We start from the raw sequence: 20,159 nt of genomic DNA on the forward strand, positions 1-20,159 counted from the left end.
GAAAGGTTTGATGCAACTGTGGCTGACAAGGGAAGTCAAAGACAGAAAAACAGAGGGCATATAATATTGTAAAAATTAGCGGGAAGTTAGAAGGTCATGTAGCTTATGAAGATCAACAGAAAGCAATTGAAAAGCCAAAAGGAGAGAAAAGATGAAATATGAAGGTAAGATATCCAATAACTTGTGAGGATACCAAGAGTTTTTTCGGATATATAAAGAGTAAAAGAGAGGGAAGAGTAGATGTTGGACTGCTGGAAAATGATGCTGGAGATGCAGCAATGGGGGACAAAGAAATGGCAGGTGAACTTACAGATATTTTGCGTCTTTCTTCACTAACAATTGAAGACACTAGCAGTATGCCAGAGATTCATGAGTGCCAGGGGACAGAAGTGAGTGTAGCGATTAGTAATTACTTAGGAGAAGCTGTTCGGGAATTGAAAGGTCTGAAGGTAATTAAGTCACCTGGACCAGATAGATTACACCCCAGGGCTCAGAAAGAGTCAGCTAAAGAGATTGTGGAGGCATTAATAGTGATCTTTCAAAAATCACTGGATTCTAGAATGGTTTCTGGAGGACTAGAAAATTACAAATGTCATTCCACATTTTAAAAGGAAGTGAGTCTGCAAAAAGGAAACTATAGGCCAGTTAGCCTGACTTCAGTGGCAGAGTCCATTATTAAGGATGAGGTTTTGAGTTACTTGGAAGTGCATGATAAAGTTAGCTAAAGTCAGCATGGGTTCCTTAAGGGAAAATTTTGCTTGAAAACTTTTGGAATAATTTGAGGAAATAACAATCAAGGCAGATGAAGGAGAGTCAATGGAAGTTCTTTACTTGGATTTTCAGAAAGCCTTTGACAAGGTGCCACACATGAGGCTGCATAACAAGATAAGACTTAGCGGTATTACAGGAAGATTAACTGACTGTCAGCAGGCAAAGAGTGGGAATAAAAGGTGTTGGTGACTCGTTGTGTTCCAGAGGGTCAGTACTGGGACCACTTCTTTTCATGTTAAATGTCATTGCATGACAGAAATTGATGGTGCAAGAATAGGTGGAGGAGCAGGTAGTGTTGAAGAAACAGGGAGACTACAGAAAGATTTAGAAAGATTAGGAGAATGGGCAAAGAAGTGACAGATGGAATATAGTGTAGGGAAGTGTACAGTCATGCACTTTGGTTGAACGAATAAAGGTATAGGCAATATTCTAAATGGGGAGAAAATTCAAAAATCAGAGGTGCTAAGGGATTTGTGAGTCCTTGTGTGGGATTCTCTGAAGCTTAACTTACAGGTCGAGTTGATTGTGAGGAAGGCAAATGCAATGTTTACATTCATTTTGGGAAGACTGGAATATAAGAGCAAGGATGTGATGTTGATGCATTAATCAGACAACGCGGAATATTGTGAGTAATTTTGGGTCCCTTATCTCAAAAACTATGTGATGGCATTGGAGGCGTTTCTGAGGAAGTTCACTAAAAGGTTAATGCGTGAGGAGAATTTGATAGCTCTGGGCCCAGAGGTCAATAATTGTGGTCAATTCAGTGTATGTGGTGTAGAAAAAAATGCCTTAAATAATCTATTATTGTGTAGAAGTCCTCATTCAAATAGGAAAAATCTTTGTTGAGAAATAAATGTCATTATTGGAGATTCTTCCTAGGTGGCTGGTCAAGATGACCTCAGTGGCCTTTGCTATATGGATTGAACTTGAGATCTTGTTTTGTAATAAAACATATAAGCGTGTCTAACATTCAGAAGTTATCTGATCTAGAACAATAAACTGATGTACTTTTATACAATATTAAAGACACACATAGGGCTTTCTCACACACAAAAGGCTATCTGTAACACAGAGACAAGGTGCGAAAGTCACGTTGATCTAACAGGGATCTGACCCTCTGAGAAAGTCTAGAACGTAATCCCGTTCACTTGCTGGCTTAGAGATAATAATGTACCTGACCATATGAACCACAGAACCAAAGAACATCACAAGAAACTGATATTCTTCACATAAAAATTAATAGAAATAAAATGCATAAATTTGAAACATGCTTTTCTCAAGTACCCAATGTTCTGCTGTCAGGTTAATTATGATTATTAAGTTGATGAGAGGAATTTAAAATCAAATGGACATTTCCAGCCCTGGAATTCATTTTGGAAACTGATTCCGATCTGTTTTAAGCTTTAACATAAATTATTTTGATTTTTACTGCAATAGTTCTTATATTTCTATTGTACTCACTGTCTGAAAATAATTTGCATAGTCTATTTCTTTGGCCACAAAACTGTACATGTCCGCTGCCAGCTGATCCTGCATTTGACAGAAAAATGGAAAATTGTTAGTGAGTTGCACAACAATGAAAATGTTCCAGATTAAATCTGCCTTATTTTGGAATGATAGTCAAGTATACCATGAGTTGTTTTGGAGAGGTGTGGATTATAAATAGTGACTACCTTATCCTGGGCTTCAATTTTAAATGGTTATTTAATATAAATGTTCAGGTTGAATTATTTCCAACCGCTTGCTCATTCTCCAGGCAACAGAAGAGAAGACAGCTGACTGCTTTGGGACTTTTGGACCCTCGGGTTTTTATGAAAACGTTCATCATTGACTGTGTGCATTAAATTGATAGTACTCCTCTGGTAAATAATTCTTTAAAAATTCCATTTAAGATACTACACTGTTCTCTGGTTCCATTTATTGCCATCACAAGGTGACCAAAAGTTGGTTGATTTCAAATACTACAGTACATTTATCTAGCTTTCCCTCAAAATTGTTGAAAAATAGTTATTTGCACGAATGGCTTAAAACAGAAATTTAGAGAATTAAGAGTTTTAACCTAAAGGAATTTTCAATGAAGCATATCTTAAAATGCATATTCACATTTTATATACTCACCCTTGTGCTTCAGGTGTATTTAGCAGCTTTAGAAAATTTTAGATATTTTATGCACCTATCTCCTCAGAGACTACAATTTTTAAAGTGAAGAAACAGCAATGTTTATGTAAATTCTAGCTCCTTACCTTGTCAGAGGACCGAGAGGAGAAATATAGGAATTGTTCTATGATTATCTGCTTTAAATCCAAAAAGGATATTTTTGGAAACTGAATGTATAATTTTAGGCATCCCAAATAGCATTTGATGTGTAAAGGGTAAGTATTGAAAGTTTCACATTATCCTTCTACAAAAGCAATCTTCTCAGAAAGTGGATATTTGCAAGTAAAGACTGAAATACAAAAACTAATTATCTAGTTGGAAACTAGTGCCACTATTTAGCAAATCAGTTGTACATTTATACTTTATTGATTAATCGAATGCATTGATACAGGATAAACCAGTTAAGTTCAAGGAGAAGTTTACAATGGGTTCTTGACCATATGTGGCTAACAAACACAGAACAGTACAGGAGTCAAACTGGACATAACGTGGTACAAACAAGGATCTTTACCGATTCTTGTTACTTTACTATTATAACAGAAAAGTCTCTAAGTCTCAGAGGAGGTTTTTAATCATTAATGAATGATGAGCTATTGTATTTAATAGTCATTATCTACCAGTAAGTGAAGAAAATGTTTTTGCATGATTCAGGCTTTTATTTAAATCTGCAGTGAAAATGCAGGTAAAAATTGGGTTTTGGTTGTTTTCTTATGGACGAGTTTGGTTGGAAGGCAGATAATTTATGATATTTGTATGATAAAGATATTTCAGTAGAAACAAAGAAATTGCATCACTTTTCCCTGTTTCTATTTAACCCTGCCAAATGTCAGCCAGTTTCAAAATATACTGCACATTTATATATTACAATAATTGTCAGTATTTTTGCAATTGGATAACACATGAGGGATCCGTTGGTCTTGAAGACTACACAGGTACCAGAATAGTAGGAGAAGGCACCATTGACTTCCATAAGTTGAAATCATGTTACCTTCATCAGCGTGGGTGTCCCAAAGTACATGTTACTGGGGCAGAGCCTTTATTACCATGTGCAATTCCTGTCAAATCACAGTTGGCAGCTGGTGCCAGGGGAGATTTAAGACTCACTATGTGAAGATCTGAGCAACAGGAAGAAGAACTGGAAGAGGAAGGAGAATGATTTTACTCAGTACCCAGAATTTATTGCACCAGCTGAGCAGAGGATGCAGGCTTTGGCTGAATGGGATTTACTCACAGAAAGAGCTTTCACAAGAAGTGTGCAAAACAAAACTCCCCAATGCAAATGAAGTCACCCTTGGCATTGAAACAACAAAAACACTGAACGCACCAAATCATTACTCCAAATGTGCATTACCATGCATACAGCTGACAAAATATCAGCAACAGAACATGATATTTTACTCAGCTTGTAATAACTGGACTTGATCAATGTGGTGTCATGGTTCCCTGCCCAAGCTCATTTCTGATCCATCATCGTCATTCTATTCTAGTCAACTCAGTTTTCCACAGGATGTTAGGGGTCTGGAGGAATGGCGTCAGTGTAGGATGCAGATCTCTTATAGTTCTCTGCCGCTCACAGAAGTCAGAGGTGATCATGACAACTAATACAGAAGCAGAGAAGCAGGGCAAGACGTGATGAGCTGGTGATCAGCATTGCAATGGGCGGTCTTGTGCAAACATTGCCAGAACAAGGTGACAGCTATGGTGTGTGGTTCATTACAGTGATGCTGTCATTTTGAGGGGAAGGCATCGATCATTGTCTCGTGCCAATCAAGGTTCAGTTTACCTGACGAATATGACATCAGCTGTATCCCTAGGCAAGGCTAGGTAATTTATGCAGCAATGACAACATCATTGTGACATTTTAGTGAAAGCATTAATGATAGCTTGGAGCTCAGTCTGTGAGTCCGTACAACCACAAGTATCATCTACAGACTGCAGCTGGCTTAGATAACCATGCAGCTGCCACAGACTGAATTGTTTCTCATAGCTTCTAAAGATTATCTTCACTCGCTTGGGAGGCTAACTGGTGGTTAGATGCAACAATATCACAAGAAATCTTGAGTAAAGTACTAGGCCAGTGACACAGCCTTATTTGACAACAGTGAGAGTGGTCCTGTGGTAGAACTCATTGATTAATTTTACAGCTTGAACGCTATCCTGGAGCAAATGTAAGATGGAGATCAATTTCTGTGGGCAGCTGAATTTGAGGAGGATGTTTCCTGTCCCTCCTGAGCCATCTTCTTTTTTATTATTTTATTTAGAGATACAGCACAGAACAGGCTCTTCAGGCCCAGTGAGCCTCACTGCCCAGCAACGCACCTATTTCACCCTGGCTTAATCACAGGACGATTCACAATGACCAATTAACCTGCTAACTGGTAGTTCTTTTGAATGTGGAAGGAAACCACAGCAGCAGGCAGAAACCCACACGTTCACGGTGAGAACGTGCAATCTCCTGACAGACGGAGTTGGAATTGAACTTCAAACTCCATCGCCTGGAGCTGTAATAACATTGTGCTAACTGCCATGTTCATCATCGATGTTTTCACCAAAGGTTGTAGGACAGTGGGCCCGGCCCGAGGCTAAACAAAGACCAGAGGTCTGTTATTGACCTACTCCCTGCCCTGTGAAAATAAAGATTCAAGGGGACACCCTGGAATGCACGTTTCCTGTACCTCTGCAACCCCTGTTGGCGGAGGCAGATATTGATGATGAAATTCACAATCTTCTTCAATAAACCAGCTTTTTTTTGGTTAATTGAAGAAAACGGCTATTCAAAGATCAAAACCTCAGGCCATGCAGTAAATTCATGGTGTTCCAATGAGGGAGATCCCAGAATGATTTTGGGATGTGCACTGCCTACAACAGGCATCTTAAAGTACCTGATAAATTCCACTTAAATTGGTCTTGCAAAATCATCCAAATTCTTTAGAAGGACAAGTGAAATCAACATCAGTGTTCTATTCCACACCAGCTTCCTCAGGTAATAGCACTTCTAAAGTACTGTCACCTTCAGTACTGAGGCAATAGTCAGGGTCACTGGCAAGCCAGTATCAGACCCTCAAAAGAGATGCAATCTTCTGAGCTCTGAGTTAGGGAGGGGTACCCAGAAAGACAGAGGAAAACATTACACTGAAAGATGTGTCAAGAGCTTTCTTGAAGAAATATAACATTCCCACTGAAGCCTAGGCAGTTCTGGCACAAACCTACTCAAAGTGGAGAGGCAGCATTTGACATGATATTGAGAACTGCAAGGTTGGGCATCCGGAGCACACAGATCTGCGTAAGCGGCTGAAATGAACCACCCACCTGCCCATTCTATCCTACCACCGGCCTCATTCGGGGTTCCCACATTGATCTCAGGTCACCACAGAATCCACCAGGGTGACAGTAGAAGTAAGTCATCCTTGATTCTGAGGGGCTGCCTTGGAAGGAGGAGGGGGATGACTCATCTCTGCACAATGAACTATACTGATTGCACTAAATGGCAATGCATTTCAATGCTGTCTTGAAAATACGTAACATCACATCACATGAAAATGACAGGCTAACAGTCTGCCTCTTTCAGTTTGTGCATTGGCATTACTGAGCCAGGACAAATTTGAAGATGAACCGAAGTATTCTAACTCAGACTGAGACAGAACCAGTGTAACCAGTACTATAATTTCTAATTTATATATATTTGAATCACAGAAGTTGCAGAGAGATACTGCACAGACACAGGCCCTTCAGTCCAGTGAATATATGTTCACTAACAACTGCCCATTTACACCGATACCCATTTTATGCTCTACACAGCTGCTTCAACTGCTCAGGTTCACCAGGGGCAATTTACAGTGGCCATTTAACTTACCAACCTCCATGCATGGGGAAAGCCTATACAGTCAGAGGTAGATAGTGCAAATTCTACACAAACAAACAGCACCTAAGATCTTGGGTTGGGACGAAACTTGGGTTTCTGGCACTATGACTGTGGTGAGCTACATATACCTGTCTGGACACACCCCTCTGCTGACTGCTCCTGTGGCTCCTCCCACTGACCCCTGTATCAAGGCGGTTGGAGGCACTGCTCCCCCCTCAGTCTCCAGGATGTTGTGTGGTCGTTTCTTGCAGCTAATAAAAGCCTGTCGTTTGCCTCCCGTCTCCAAGAGTTATTGATGGTGCATCACTGACGCAGCAGCTTCACTAGCTACGACATTGCACTTGTAAATGAACCACTTACCAAGTTTAACATTCAGATACAGCAAAGGAATTAAGAAGGCAAATGGTACATTGACTTCCATGCAGAAGGATTCAACTACAAATGTGAAGACGTTCTACTCCAATTATAGAAAATTGTGTAGAGCTCTACCAAGCCTCAAGCACAACATTATGTACAGATCTTGACTTCTACCTGAGAATTAACTTATAAAAGATGTCATTCAGCAGACTGGTTCCTGAGATTGTGGATTTGTAAGGAAAAAGTAGTAAAAAAAGACCTATAAACTGCTTAGCTTAGATTGGTGAGGCATGATCTCAGTGAATGGACTTGTCTGCATGGGGATGTTGTTTCCTTTGACTGACATGTCTAGAAAGAGAAGGTAAGGGCAGAGATAAAAATAAATTTCTTCGCCCTTGGGATTCACTACCCAAGACTTGGCTATCGAGAATATTTAAGGCACAGATCAACAGATATTTAAGCATTAAAGGAAGTAAGAAACGTGCCAGAAAATGATGCTGACATAAAATAATACCCAGAATCTTACTGAATAATGGAGATGGTATGGGGGCCAACTTGCTTACTGCTATTTCTATTTTATATCTGTTCTTTTGTTTTAGGATTTAAATGATTCTTTTCTTTTTTTTGTAGTTCAATCATAGATATATTGTAAAACTCATCATGTTTATAAAAATAATGCCAGATTAAAATTCTTCTGCTTCACAAGAATGCTCTTGTATTTTGGTATATTTGTTTTACTGTGGGAAGAAATATTTTGATTCTTTTTGAAAGCAGTATCAAAAGAAATGGTAATGACGATTTATCCAATCTGCACAAAATAACAAATATGTTGAGAAAATGGCTGTGGCCTTTTGTTCCAAAATTGCTTGCATTGAAAATGTAATAAAAATATTTGATAGGCACAAACCTATTTTATTGTACAGAAAATATAATCTTTTTTTGCTTAGAGGCAGCTTGCAGAGTATTTGTATTTCATGGAGACACAAGAGACTGCAGATGCTGGCCCATGATTTTATTGACTTATTTGAATATTTAGACCTCAGTCAAAGCTCTTTATATATTCAGTTTGATGGAGTTATCTTTAGTCTTTTGTTGTGAAACGTGCTGGTTTCTGAGATAGGCTATAGTGAAAGACTCAAAGAAGAGAAAACAAGAAGTACACAACATGTTAAACAGCAAGACTTAAATAATTGGCAATATATTTATAGTAGTTATATAGATCCTCCCAAGGTTATAACAAGGTTTCATTTCTGAGAACTGCTTGTAACCCAGACAGTTCAGAAGTCAGAAATGAACAAAAACAGTGTTTGGGAGAGGATCACTGTAATAGTTGTGATGGAGGCCAAGCAGGCATGTGAAGAGTGTCTGACAGTCAGTTATTGTCTGCTCAGCACTTCCTGCTCTACTCAGTTAGGTTGCTGTGGTACTGAAGGAATAGGGAAGAGAAGGCTTGCAAAATTACCCCATTCCTATCCAGCAGAAGATGTCTGCAACACTGCAGCAGGTAACAAATCTATCCCACCAGTCTTCCAAATATATGAGCTGTCCATAATAAGTATTTGTAACTAGGACAGAAGTTTAATATGGAGAGAGAAGTTAAACTTTTACATAGGCCAGGCATTTCAGCCACTGGTGAGATTTCCACTCCTGCCATAGATACATGCAGCTCATCTGAACTTACATATTGTGGAAACGCCAGTGCAAACTTACTGGAAAATGATCTTCGGTGGCACAGCCTTGATTAGTGGCAAGGACCTGTGGTTTACATATCTTTGTATGGGAAGGTTCAAACAAGCCCTATCCACTAAATATCTGAATAAAACAATGGCAGCCAGCGCTCTGTTTTACCAGCAGTCAAATTTCAGGAAAAAAACTGATCTGCTTTCCATTTCTGGTTTTCCAATATATCCACAATTTTTTAAAAAAACATTGAAACATCAAAAATATTGAACTCATTAAAACATAGAGAAACTTTAAATCTCTATGAACACAAAATCAATACTTTTAATTAAATTTAATTAATCCAAAATCTGTAAATTAGCCATTGGTTCTTTGCAGATTATTTCTCCTCAATCAAATAAATGGAAATTCTATTCTTGTTTATTTTGGTAAATTCCCTTGCATAAATGCTAGGAAGTTGCTGCAGCTGGGTAGACTGCCACTGAGCCCTGCTGGGTGCAGTGAGGAAATCACCGGCATAGAGCAGAGATCAAGTTCAAAACTCCTGCATGTGCGTAACCAGGGGGTCGCAAACTTGTTTCCATTTATGTCAGGTATTCCACACAGGACGCACAGCAATTCCCCCTAAGATCTGGCCTTGTTTCTCAAAAGTTTAGTTTGTTGTGTTAACCAGCCACCCTTACATCATGGAACCCAACTTAAATTGATCTAGACAATGACTATAAATTGAAACATTCATGCAAATTTTTGGAAAAGCATTAGCTTTGCAATTAAGGATTCTCTTCTAATCTGAACTTTATGTTGATCTACGCCTAATAATTTTCATTAAGAACAGACCTGGGTGATGCAGTGAGGGTAAGGATGTACTACACTCTGATTATCTGTTTGTTCAATTGTCCATCAACACTCTTGACTCACAGAGAGTGTTATGTACCAAACACTGTTCAAACCCATGGCAGTTTTGGCCCACCTGCACTATGAAATGTGAACACTGTAAAATTTCATTTAAGGAAATTAATTTCTTGGTTACTCAAATGTGTACATTACAGATAGGAGTTTGTAATATTCCAGTAATGGCTGGTACCCTGCAGATCTCCACACGATTTGCTGCTTCTTCCATTTCTTCCCTGAGCGCATCAGCCTTGGCACCAGACGACTGCAGATTGCTTGACAATCCCGATGACTTTGAAGACTGCTGCCACCTGATTGCATAAAGTAAAGGAATTGTAAAAAAGCTGCTTCAAATAAATTTTTAAAAATCACCTCCAATGTTAAACATTCTTATAGCCACTATAGCTTATTTATAATGAGCAGTGAGAACTGAGATTGACCATATTAGAATAGCAGACCATTTTAGTATAACAGTTTTAATGACTTCATATACTAAACATTATGTTTCTTGAGGCTTTTCCAACTACAGAGGAGTAAACATATATATAGCTGAAATACCAGAGCACCATCAATATTTATATATTCTTCTGAACTATTCTGTGAACATGTGACGTATGTGACATCAGAGAATGTCATCTTATTGCATATTTTTGTCACATATGCAATCAAATTCATTTCAAGTCAATTCACTGAAGATGGTTAATCTCTCTCTTTAACTCCATGTCCTTCCAGTGGTCTTCCATTAACAGCTTTCATAAAGATTTTAAACAGGTGGTTTGAAGAAAATTAAAATTAGATCAATCTTCCATCTTTAATCTTTAATCTGAAGCCTGCTTAAATGAACACATGTCATGAAATCCACACATTGAACAGCTACAGGACCTAGGCCCCTATACCTCCGTCTGAAACTGGATCCTTGACTTCCTAACTGGAAGACCACAATCTGTGCAGATCGGAAATAACATCTCCACCTCGCTGACAATCAACACTGGCTCACCACAGCGTTATGTGCTTAGCCGACTGCTCTAATCTATACAACCATGGCTGTGAGGCTAGGCACAGCTCAAATGTTATCTATAAACTTGCTGATGATTGCTGGCAGAATTTCAGATGGTGACGAAAGTGCGTAGAGGAGCAAGATATACCAGTTAGTTGAGTGGTGTCGCAGCAGCAACCTTGCACTTGACATCAGCAAGATCAAAGAGCTGATTGTGGAATTCAGAAAGGGTAAGACAAGGGAACACAAATCAATGCTCATCAAGAGATCAGAAGTGAAGAGAGTGAGCAACTTCAAGTTCCTGGGTGTCAATATCTCTGAGGACCTAACGTAGATGCAACATATTGATGCAGCTACAGAGAAGGCAAGGCAGTGGCTATATTTCATTAAGAGTTTGAGGAGACTTGGTCTGTCGACTTTAACTCTCAAAAATTTCTACAAATGGAGAGCATTCTGACAGGCTGCATCAGCATCTGGCATGGAGGGGCTACGGCACAAGATCGAAGTAAGTTGCAGAAACTTGTAAAATTAGTCAGCTCCATCATGAACACCAGCCTCCACAGAAAGCAAGACATCTCAAGGAGCGGTGCCCTGGGAAGGCGGCATCCATCATTAAGGATGCCCACCAACCAGGGCATGCCTTCTTTACACTGTTACCATTGGAAAGGAGGTACAGAAGCCTAAAGGCACACACTCAGCTTCTTCCCCTCTGCCATACGATTTCTAAATGGACATTGAACCCATGAAGACTACCTTACTAATTTTTTTATTTCTGTTTTTGCACTACTTGTTTTAACTTAACTATTTAATAGACATCGATAAACTTAATGTAACTTAGTTTTTTTTGTTCCCTACATTTAGTTGTCATGTAATTAATTGTACTGCTGCTGTAAAGTTCAATAATTTCACAACATATGCTGGTGTTATCAAAGCTGATTCTGATTGCGACATAGCACGTTAATATCTCAGGATGTTTTATTTGGATACAGACTAAATTTGGAACAATAATAAAAGCTGACTATTTAAAGTGGGAATAAAAGAGACATTTAAAGAGAGTACAGACAAGTGCAAAGAGATGCTAAGGCAGGAATGATTGTGCACAGAACTCTGAATGAATGACAACAAACTTGTCTCTGTTACTCCTGCACTTATTCCTCTTAGCACCACTCACTTACCATGCTGGATAAACAGTATAGTCAAACTGCCAAGACCAGTTATGATTTTGAGTGTCTGTTGAGCTTAAGAACAAATGAAGTGAAGAAACAGCAACCATAAGCAGGTCACCTAACCCTTTGAGTCTGCTAGGCCATTCTTTAAGATTGTGTCCGATCTCCTACCACAGCCTTGTTTCAGTCTGATTTTTTGATATTTATAATGTCCAGAAATTGGTTCACCTCTATTTTGAATTACCATAAAAATCCCTGAAATAAATTATTCCAAACACTTAAGCTCATCTTTCTCCTTCTCTCTGTCATAAATGGTTGGTCCCTTTTGGTCCAACTTTACCCATGGACACCTCAGCCAGGTAAGCATCTTTTCAACCTCTTGCTTGTCAACCCCTTCAAATTTTGCTTGTTACAGTGAGAACTCCTCTCATTCCTCTAAAATCTAGAGTAGGAGTTCCCAACCTTTTTTGTGCCATGGACCAATACCATCATTAATCAAGGGGTCCATGTACCCCAGGTTGGGAACTCCAGCTCTACAGAATAAAATCCTTCTCCTCGTATGGTAAATCCATCTTCCCTTTAACCAGTCTAATGACTATTTACTCCACTCCAGCTAGAGCAAGAACACAGTTTCTTAACTCAAAAGTCCAAAACTGTATATAATATAAAGTCTCTCTAAGCTCCTAGACAATTGTATGGTGAGTTATTGGCTATTGTAAATTAGCCCTAGTGTGTAGGTGTGTAGCCAGCCGGTGGAGTTGTGGCATCAGCTCTGGACTTCGAGGCAAATGGTCTTGTGTTTGAATCCTTCGTGCCCCTAGCAACTCGGTCTCGTAAAGAAAAGCAGACCAATGCGTAGGAAATGGCAAAAATGCTGCCTGCTGCACCACAAGCTGGGGAAATGAAGAACAATTGGTGTGTAGTAGAAGCTGAGGGGAGGGAGTTGATGGGAATGTTGGCAGAGGAGATTATTTAGAAAAATAATGGGGAATTGCTGCAAATAGCAGGTATACCCTTTGAACTGATGGTAAGTCCATCTGATACTAGAAGAAACAAAGTCATTTTCACAAAGATTGCTGTGTCTTTACAGAGAGTGTACATTGATATCAGTGATCATCAATGTTCCGTGAAGTCTATTGTCTTGCTTGATATTTCCTGCTGCCACTGGTGTACAGAGCACCGCTGTCAGAGCCCTGCTCATTGCAATATTCCTGAAATAAGGAAATTCCAATTCAAGTGTGGCCAATGCCTCTTCTGGCAATGGCTCCCTTATGCTTCATACCAGTTCCCTAAGCTGTTACTCACCAGAGCAGCTGTTATGCATGCCAATTACAACACAAACAGCTGAAGAAGAAAACTTAAATACAGAGAGGATGGTGTCTTAACTAACTCCAGAACTTCAATATCAAGCTTCTGTTTTTAGGACGTTAAAAATCTTTTAGGTTGAAACGAACTGGATAGAGTTCTGTTCTTGGAGCTGCCCTGAGCTTCAGTTAGTTTTTGTTATATAATCACATTTTCTATGCTTAAATCTACTGCTGAGTAGGATGAACACAGCAAAATGCATCTGATGTCAACAGAGTTAATAAGTACTTAATGGTCATTGACTTATGATTCATTGGAAGAACTGCAAATAATGAAGCAATGCAGAAAACTATGGTTACCAACAAAACTTTAGAGATTAAGAGAACATAAGTTCTATGTATATATATTTTAGAGAACATGGTATGGTGTAATATGGATCAGAGTTCTTTCCCAGAGAAAACTTTAAAAAACATAAAAGTGCCAATTAATTAAATGTTTCATCCAAGTGTTAAGCAGCATATTCAAAAGGAAAATCTCAACTCTATATTGAATTCAAACTCACTTGGCTGTACTCAGTTCTGCTTTGCCAGTTTTTATTCACTTACAAGATGTGAGCGTTATCAAAAAGGAGGGTGTTTATTGTCTATCCTTAATTGCTTTTGAGAAGGTGGTGGGCTCTTTCTCGAACTCCTGGAAGTCTTCTGGTGAAGCTGTTCCCATTGTTTCTTCAGGTAGGGAGTAATGTCATCTAAACACAGCAATGCAGAAGGACTAGCAATGCCAGGATAGTGTGTGACTTGTCTGAGAACCATTCACCGGACACTCTTGTCCTTCTTGGTGCTGGAGGTCACGGGTTCAAGAAGTGCCATCACAGGAGCTTAGGGAAGTGACTGGAGTGCCCTTGGTAGATAGTGCATACTTGCAGCCATGTTGTGACGGTGATGGGGGAAGTGAATTAGTGCACAGGGTACCAACGAAATAGGCTGCTTGATCATATATGTCAGATCCCAAATAAAATGGCAACAAATGCATTCAAACTATTGTTAACAGAGAATTTCTGGTTCTTCATTGCTATCTGCTAATACCGAGGTTAGATGTCCAAGTTGGGAAAATGGGGAGAAGAAGGAATGAATTCAAGCTGTGATGCCTCTCCAAATCAAATAGCCATAAAATACACTCTAATCCAAATGCAACAAAAAGAAAAGTACAATTACATCTGCTGGTATCTACAGTCAGACTAGAAGCCAGGGTGTTGTTATAGTAACCAAATTAAGGGTGTAACCTGGTATAAATGTCTCCTTCATAATGCAAGATGAATCACGTGACTGGTAATTCTTACTGCTTCTGAAATATCATATTAATTAGCCAGGTGTAACATTTATTTTGTCACAAAATTTCTTGCTCTCTGCAGCCAGAGAAAGATCCAGAGGGACTGATAAGTTAAATTCTTTACTCTGTTCAGGGAACTGTGAATTGGAGAGTTCCACAGTGTACTCCTAAATTAGAAAAAGAACGTTTGATGACATCCTGTCACTAACTTAGAATCGCAAATTTAGCATCATTCAGATAAAGCAAATACAAACTCATATTTCACTAGAAAGAAAAGGAGCCAGATATCCAGTATTCAGTGGTGCTTCTACTTATGTGTGAGTTTTGATCAGGAGCCTCCTCCATTTATTTAAATGGCTCCCTTCTACATCAACTCTCCAGTTAGAAGCTTCCTGGAATGGATTAAAGACTATGTTCATATATTCAATGTTGTGGAAAGTGAGGTGATTGTGTCATAGAAGATGCAGTTTTTTTTTAAAGCAGCAGAAACGTCAATAGCTATTTGGCTCAACAAGTCTGTTCAGCCATTTTGTTGTAGGCTGTCCTTTAGGAATGAGGATGCCTTTGATTCAATGAAGTTCTATGAATTCTGACATAGCTGATGCGATTAATGGAGGTCCCACAAGCCCTGCCACAGGCGGCACAGTAGATACTTGGCAGGTGGGTAATGTGGGAGATGGTATACTCTTTCTGTCAGTTATGCTGGCTTCTGTGTTTCCTCAACAAATGGATCCAAGATTCTCACTGCAGTCTGAATGCTCGTTCTTCATTTTGAGCAGTCATGGGTCAAAGATTCAGCAGGGATATTGCATGTCTTCGAGGAAGCTTTGAAAGCACTTTTTCATCTTCTCCCCTGTCTACCTGGTAATCTTGTATTGTGACATCATTCACAATTCATATTTATATTTCGGTGGCTCAGTAACGGGCATGGAGATGACCTGGCCTTTGAAACAGAACAAACTGAGTGATATTGGAGTGTTTACTAGGGAGGCAACACTGATATTGGTTTGCTTATTTTGCTAATGTAATTGGAGGATTTTTCAGAGAATGTGTCGGTGGTATCTTTGCAATGCCTTGACGTGCCTGCTATTGGTATTCCAAGCCTCAGAAGCATTTGGAACAATGGGAATTACTGTTCTCCAATAAACCATAAGCTCTGTGCTGAGTTGAAGGTTTGATCTTTATGCATCCTTTTCCTCAGATAAGCAAGGTGATGATGAGTTTTGTCATCAATATTTGCTATTAAAGTGATTTGGCTTCCAAGATATGGAAAGTGGTCCAATTTTCCAGTGTCTCACTGTAGATCTTTACTATCAGAGGGTAGAGGACCTTCGTTTTGCAGATGTTTTACGTAAACCACAATGTAGCATATGCTTCAGTGAATCAATAATGAGCTAAAATTCAGCTTCTGCAAGTGGTCAGGTACAAACATCATCTGTGACTACAGCTGGATGAATTTTGGACGTGAGGTGATGTAATTTAAACTTTCTCCCATTTTCCCCGTTGATTCAACTGCATCTACCAGTTTATTATTAGCTGGCAGGTAGTGTGGTGGCATCTGCAACAGACTTCTGGGTGAGTGGTCCTGAGTTCTAACCCAGCCGGCTCCTTGCCCCTTTCCATCTGTGCTGGGTTGAGCATCGAGCTAGCAAATACCCTCATTAGAGAAAAAAAACAAATGCCAAAAAGAAACCAGCAGGGTGGCTGCCTGGTGCACAACAAGGCATGGAGAGGAACTCAACAAGAACAAATTTATTAAAGGTAATGTGCAGCATTGTGGCAATAAGAGCCGAGAAAGATGGTAAAGCCTTAAAACCATAATACATAGGAACAGAATTAGGCCATTCAGCCCATCAAGTTTGCTCTGCCATTCCATTATGTCTGATCCCAGATCCCGCTCAACTCCATAAACCTGCCTTCTTGCCATATCCTTTGATGCCCTGACCAATCAGGAAACGATCAATTTCTGCTTTAAGTATACCCACGGACTTACCCTCTACCGCAGTCTGTGGCAGAGCATTCCACAGATTCACCACTCTCTGTCTAAAGTTCATCCACCTTATTCCAAATGCTACACACATTTAAAACAGCATCTTCAGTCTTGCATTATTCACCCTTTTGAATTTTGCCACTGTGGTACAATTTAACTCTGCTCTGTCTGCATTTGTTCCCAATTATTGGCTTGTTCTTCTTTACATTCATGTTACACCCACCATCTACTTGTAAGCCTGCTGGCTCATCCTCAGCTCTATCACACTGGTTCCCATCCCTCTGCCATATTGGTTTAAACCACTCCCAACAGCTCTAGTAAACCTGTCCGCAAGAATATTGCCCGTCCCTTGGATTCAAGTGCAACCCATCCCTTTTGTACAGGTCCCACCTGCCCCAGAAGAGGTCCCAATTATCCAGAAACCTCAGCCACACATTATCTGCCTCCTCATTCTATTCCTTTCCTCACTGTCGCATGGCACAGGCAGCAATCCTGAGATTAATACCTTTGAGGTCCTGATTCGCAACGTCCTTCCTAACTCCCTATATTTTGTTTTCCGGACCTCCTCTCTTTTTCTACCTATGTCATTGGTACTATTTTCATGACCACAGAATCACCTATGTGTTCCCCTGACTATAGAGTCCTCTATTACTACTGCCATCCCTTTCAGTACCCTACCCTCCTGAACCACAGGGTCAGCCTCAGTGCCAGAGGCACGGCCGCTGTTGCTTCCCCCAGGTAGGTAGTCCCCCCCAACAGCACTCAAAATGGCGTACTTATTGTTGAGAGGGACGGCCACAGGGGTGCTCTCCAATATCTGACGTTCTGCCTTCCTTCTCCTGACAGTCACCCATTTATCAGTCTCCTGTCACCTTGGGGTGACTACCTCCCTGTAGCTCCTGTCCATCACCTCTTCACTTTCCTGAGCAAGCTGCAGCTCCAGTTCCCTAACATAGTTTCTAGGGAGCTGTATCTCGATGCACCTGGTGCAGATGTGGCCATCGGGGACACTTAGAATTTAGAATCTTACAAGATCATCTTTGTCACCAGATTGACTGTGATGATTATGATTCTACTACCAGGGATCAAAGGAACTTGGAGGCTGCAGTGTCAAATAAGGTTCATACACTGCAATTATTCTCATACGTAGAGCAAGCTGGGTTGAACTGCTCAAACAGATTGATGGTGAATACTGGGTGGTCTTTAGACTTGCCACTAACTCACAACCGGTTTATTGCCATTGCATGTGTGTGGGCAGCAGGTTAGTGTATTACAGAGAGAGCCCTACTTATAAATGATATTACTGTTTAACAATAGGACAAAGCAAAGAAGGTAGGCAATCAAGACAATTACAGATCAGATCTGGGCACTGCCAACAGTGCCGCTGTTCCATAGCTTGTAATATCTGTCTTTCATCCTGGCCTAGAGTACTGATCATGTGAAGTTTGGACTTTCTCACTGGGATTGGACTGGTTTCACACCCAAGTGCTTTCATTTCCTGATCTATCCCAAAGATGCCTCAGTAGGTTTACTATCTCCTTTGAATGACACCCTAGTGTAAATTAATGGAAAAAAGAATAAAAAGAGAGTTGATCATCAAATACAAGACCGTGTATATTGCAGGGACGGAGGGGAATAAGATGGGGGGAAATAGGCCTTATGAGACTACTCTCCTGGGAGCCGAGATGGACCAGATGAACAGAGGGTAGTAGATTGGTGCAGCTATAACAGCACCAGTGACCCAGGTTGCATCTTGACCTGTGCAACTATCCTTTTGACTATGTGGGTTTACTCTGCGTGCTCTGGTTTCATTGCATGGACTAAAGACATGTGGCTTAGAAACATAGAAAATAGGTGCAGGAGTAGGCCCTTCGGCCCTTCGAGCCTGCACCGCCATTCAGTATGATCATGGCTGATTATCCAACTCAGAACCCTGTACCTGCTTTCTCTCCATACCCCCTGATCCCTTTAGCCACAAGGGCCATATCTAACTTCCTCTTAAATATAGCCAATGAACCGGCCTCAACTGTTTCCTGTGGCAGAGAGTTCCACAGATTCACCACTCTCTGTGTGAAGAAGTTTTCCCTCATCTCGGTCCTAAAAGGCTTCCCCTTTATCCTTAAACTGTGACCCCTCGTTCTGGACTTCCCCAACATCGGAAACAATCTTCCTGCATCTAGCCCAGAGGTCGGCAACCTGCGGCTCCGGAGCCACGTGCGGCTCTTTGATCTCTGTGATGCGGCTCCCCATGGTTTGTTAGCTTTTGAAATGTAATTCGAAATTTGAAGATTATGGTGATCTTGTACAATCTGAAAACTTTGCGGAGACACCGTTTCCTGGCACATCCGAACCGGCTCACAATTAGCCACCGTTCCGGCTAAGGGAGATAGCCTACGGGGGTTTGTGAGTACGTGTCTTTTGGAGCATCCGCGCCCACGGGGACAGGTTGAGGGAGGCTTTAAAGCAAGGCTGTTTAGTTCGAGTAAAGTTACCTTTGACTGCAGTCTTTATTTTAGCGCTGCGTGTAGCGCTACACCGCTACAACGTGTTTTTTATCGCTATTAATATACATCACCACTGCCAATGCCTGACACCCGCCAGTGCGCGCTTTCTTTTAATTCTTCGATCCAAGGTAGGCTAACTATGGAGTAACCTTCAACCCAACGTCTTTTTCTCGGAGTTCAAAATGGTTTTGTTGCATGCAGAAATGTAATTTCGTTTTCTCTGCAGGAGTTCATTAATTTCATAAATGCAACACATTATAGTTTGTTTATACATAGCATAACGGCAAAAAAACCCGTTGTATGCAGTGTTATTTCATTTTGTGGCTCCCAGTGTTTTCTTTTCTGTGGGAAATGGGTCCATATTGGCTCTTTCAGTGGTAAACGTTGCCGACCCCTGATCTAGCCTGTCCAATCCCTTTAGAATTTTATACATTCCAATAAAATCTCCCCTCAATCTTCTAAATTCCACTGAGTATAAGCCTAGTCGATCCAGTCTTTCTTCATATGAAAGTCCTGCCATCCCAGGAATCAATCTGGTGAACCTTCTCTGTACTCCCTCTATGGCAAGAATGTCTTTCCTCAGATTAGGGGACCAAAACTGCACACAATATTCTAGGTGCGGTCTCACCAAGGCCTTGTACAAGTGCAGTAGAACCTCCCTGCTCCTGTACTCAAATCCTTTTGCTATGAATGCTTGGTCAGTTAATCTGCTTTGCAAATCACCCTGTGTATGCTGACGATTGGTATAATCTGGGGATAGAATATGAGAGTATGGGGAAGATAAAATCACATTAATGCACTCTTAGTGTAGATGGGTACTTAATGATCAGCATGGATCGGTGGGCTGAAAGGCTTGTTTCTTTGCTCTATGGATGGCCTCATAACGTAAACCATTATTATCAAGTAGTCCGGGGAGCTGAATTGCAGCTTGACGAACATGCAATTAAAACGCTGAGAGCAGTAAACGTGACCTAGAAATTAAGAAATTCTCCTTCATCACAGTTGGCTTCATGAGAGAAGCATTTCTTATTGATGGCCTGAATTTGCTTCCTGTTGCTTACCAATGTGATTAACACTTCACTGACCCCCCAAATGGCTTAGTAAAGCTCTTTACAAGGAAAGTCAGCGACTGGTACAAAATGGCAGCCTT

General features: G+C 40.5%; 1 protein-coding gene across 9 annotated transcripts in view; it reads right to left on the reverse strand.

Moving 5' to 3' along the window:
• Positions 1 to 20,159, reverse strand: part of LOC132380129 (rho GTPase-activating protein 44-like) — a 281,829-nt gene that overhangs the window by 53,245 nt on the left and 208,425 nt on the right. For 8 of the 9 annotated variants that reach the window (XM_059948735.1, XM_059948733.1, XM_059948739.1 and 5 more), the window contains 2 exons: positions 9,912 to 10,029; positions 2,233 to 2,301 (listed from right to left, as the gene is read on the reverse strand). In XM_059948735.1, coding sequence (XP_059804718.1) covers positions 2,233 to 2,301; positions 9,912 to 10,029 — 187 coding nt within the window. Of the gene's footprint in view, positions 1 to 2,232; positions 2,302 to 2,444; positions 2,530 to 9,911; positions 10,030 to 20,159 lie in introns of those variants that run through there. The other variant, XM_059948740.1, reaches the window with a different exon arrangement.

Source organism: Hypanus sabinus, chromosome 23, assembly GCF_030144855.1.
Source record: "Hypanus sabinus isolate sHypSab1 chromosome 23, sHypSab1.hap1, whole genome shotgun sequence".
Taxonomy (NCBI): Eukaryota; Metazoa; Chordata; class Chondrichthyes; order Myliobatiformes; family Dasyatidae; genus Hypanus; species Hypanus sabinus.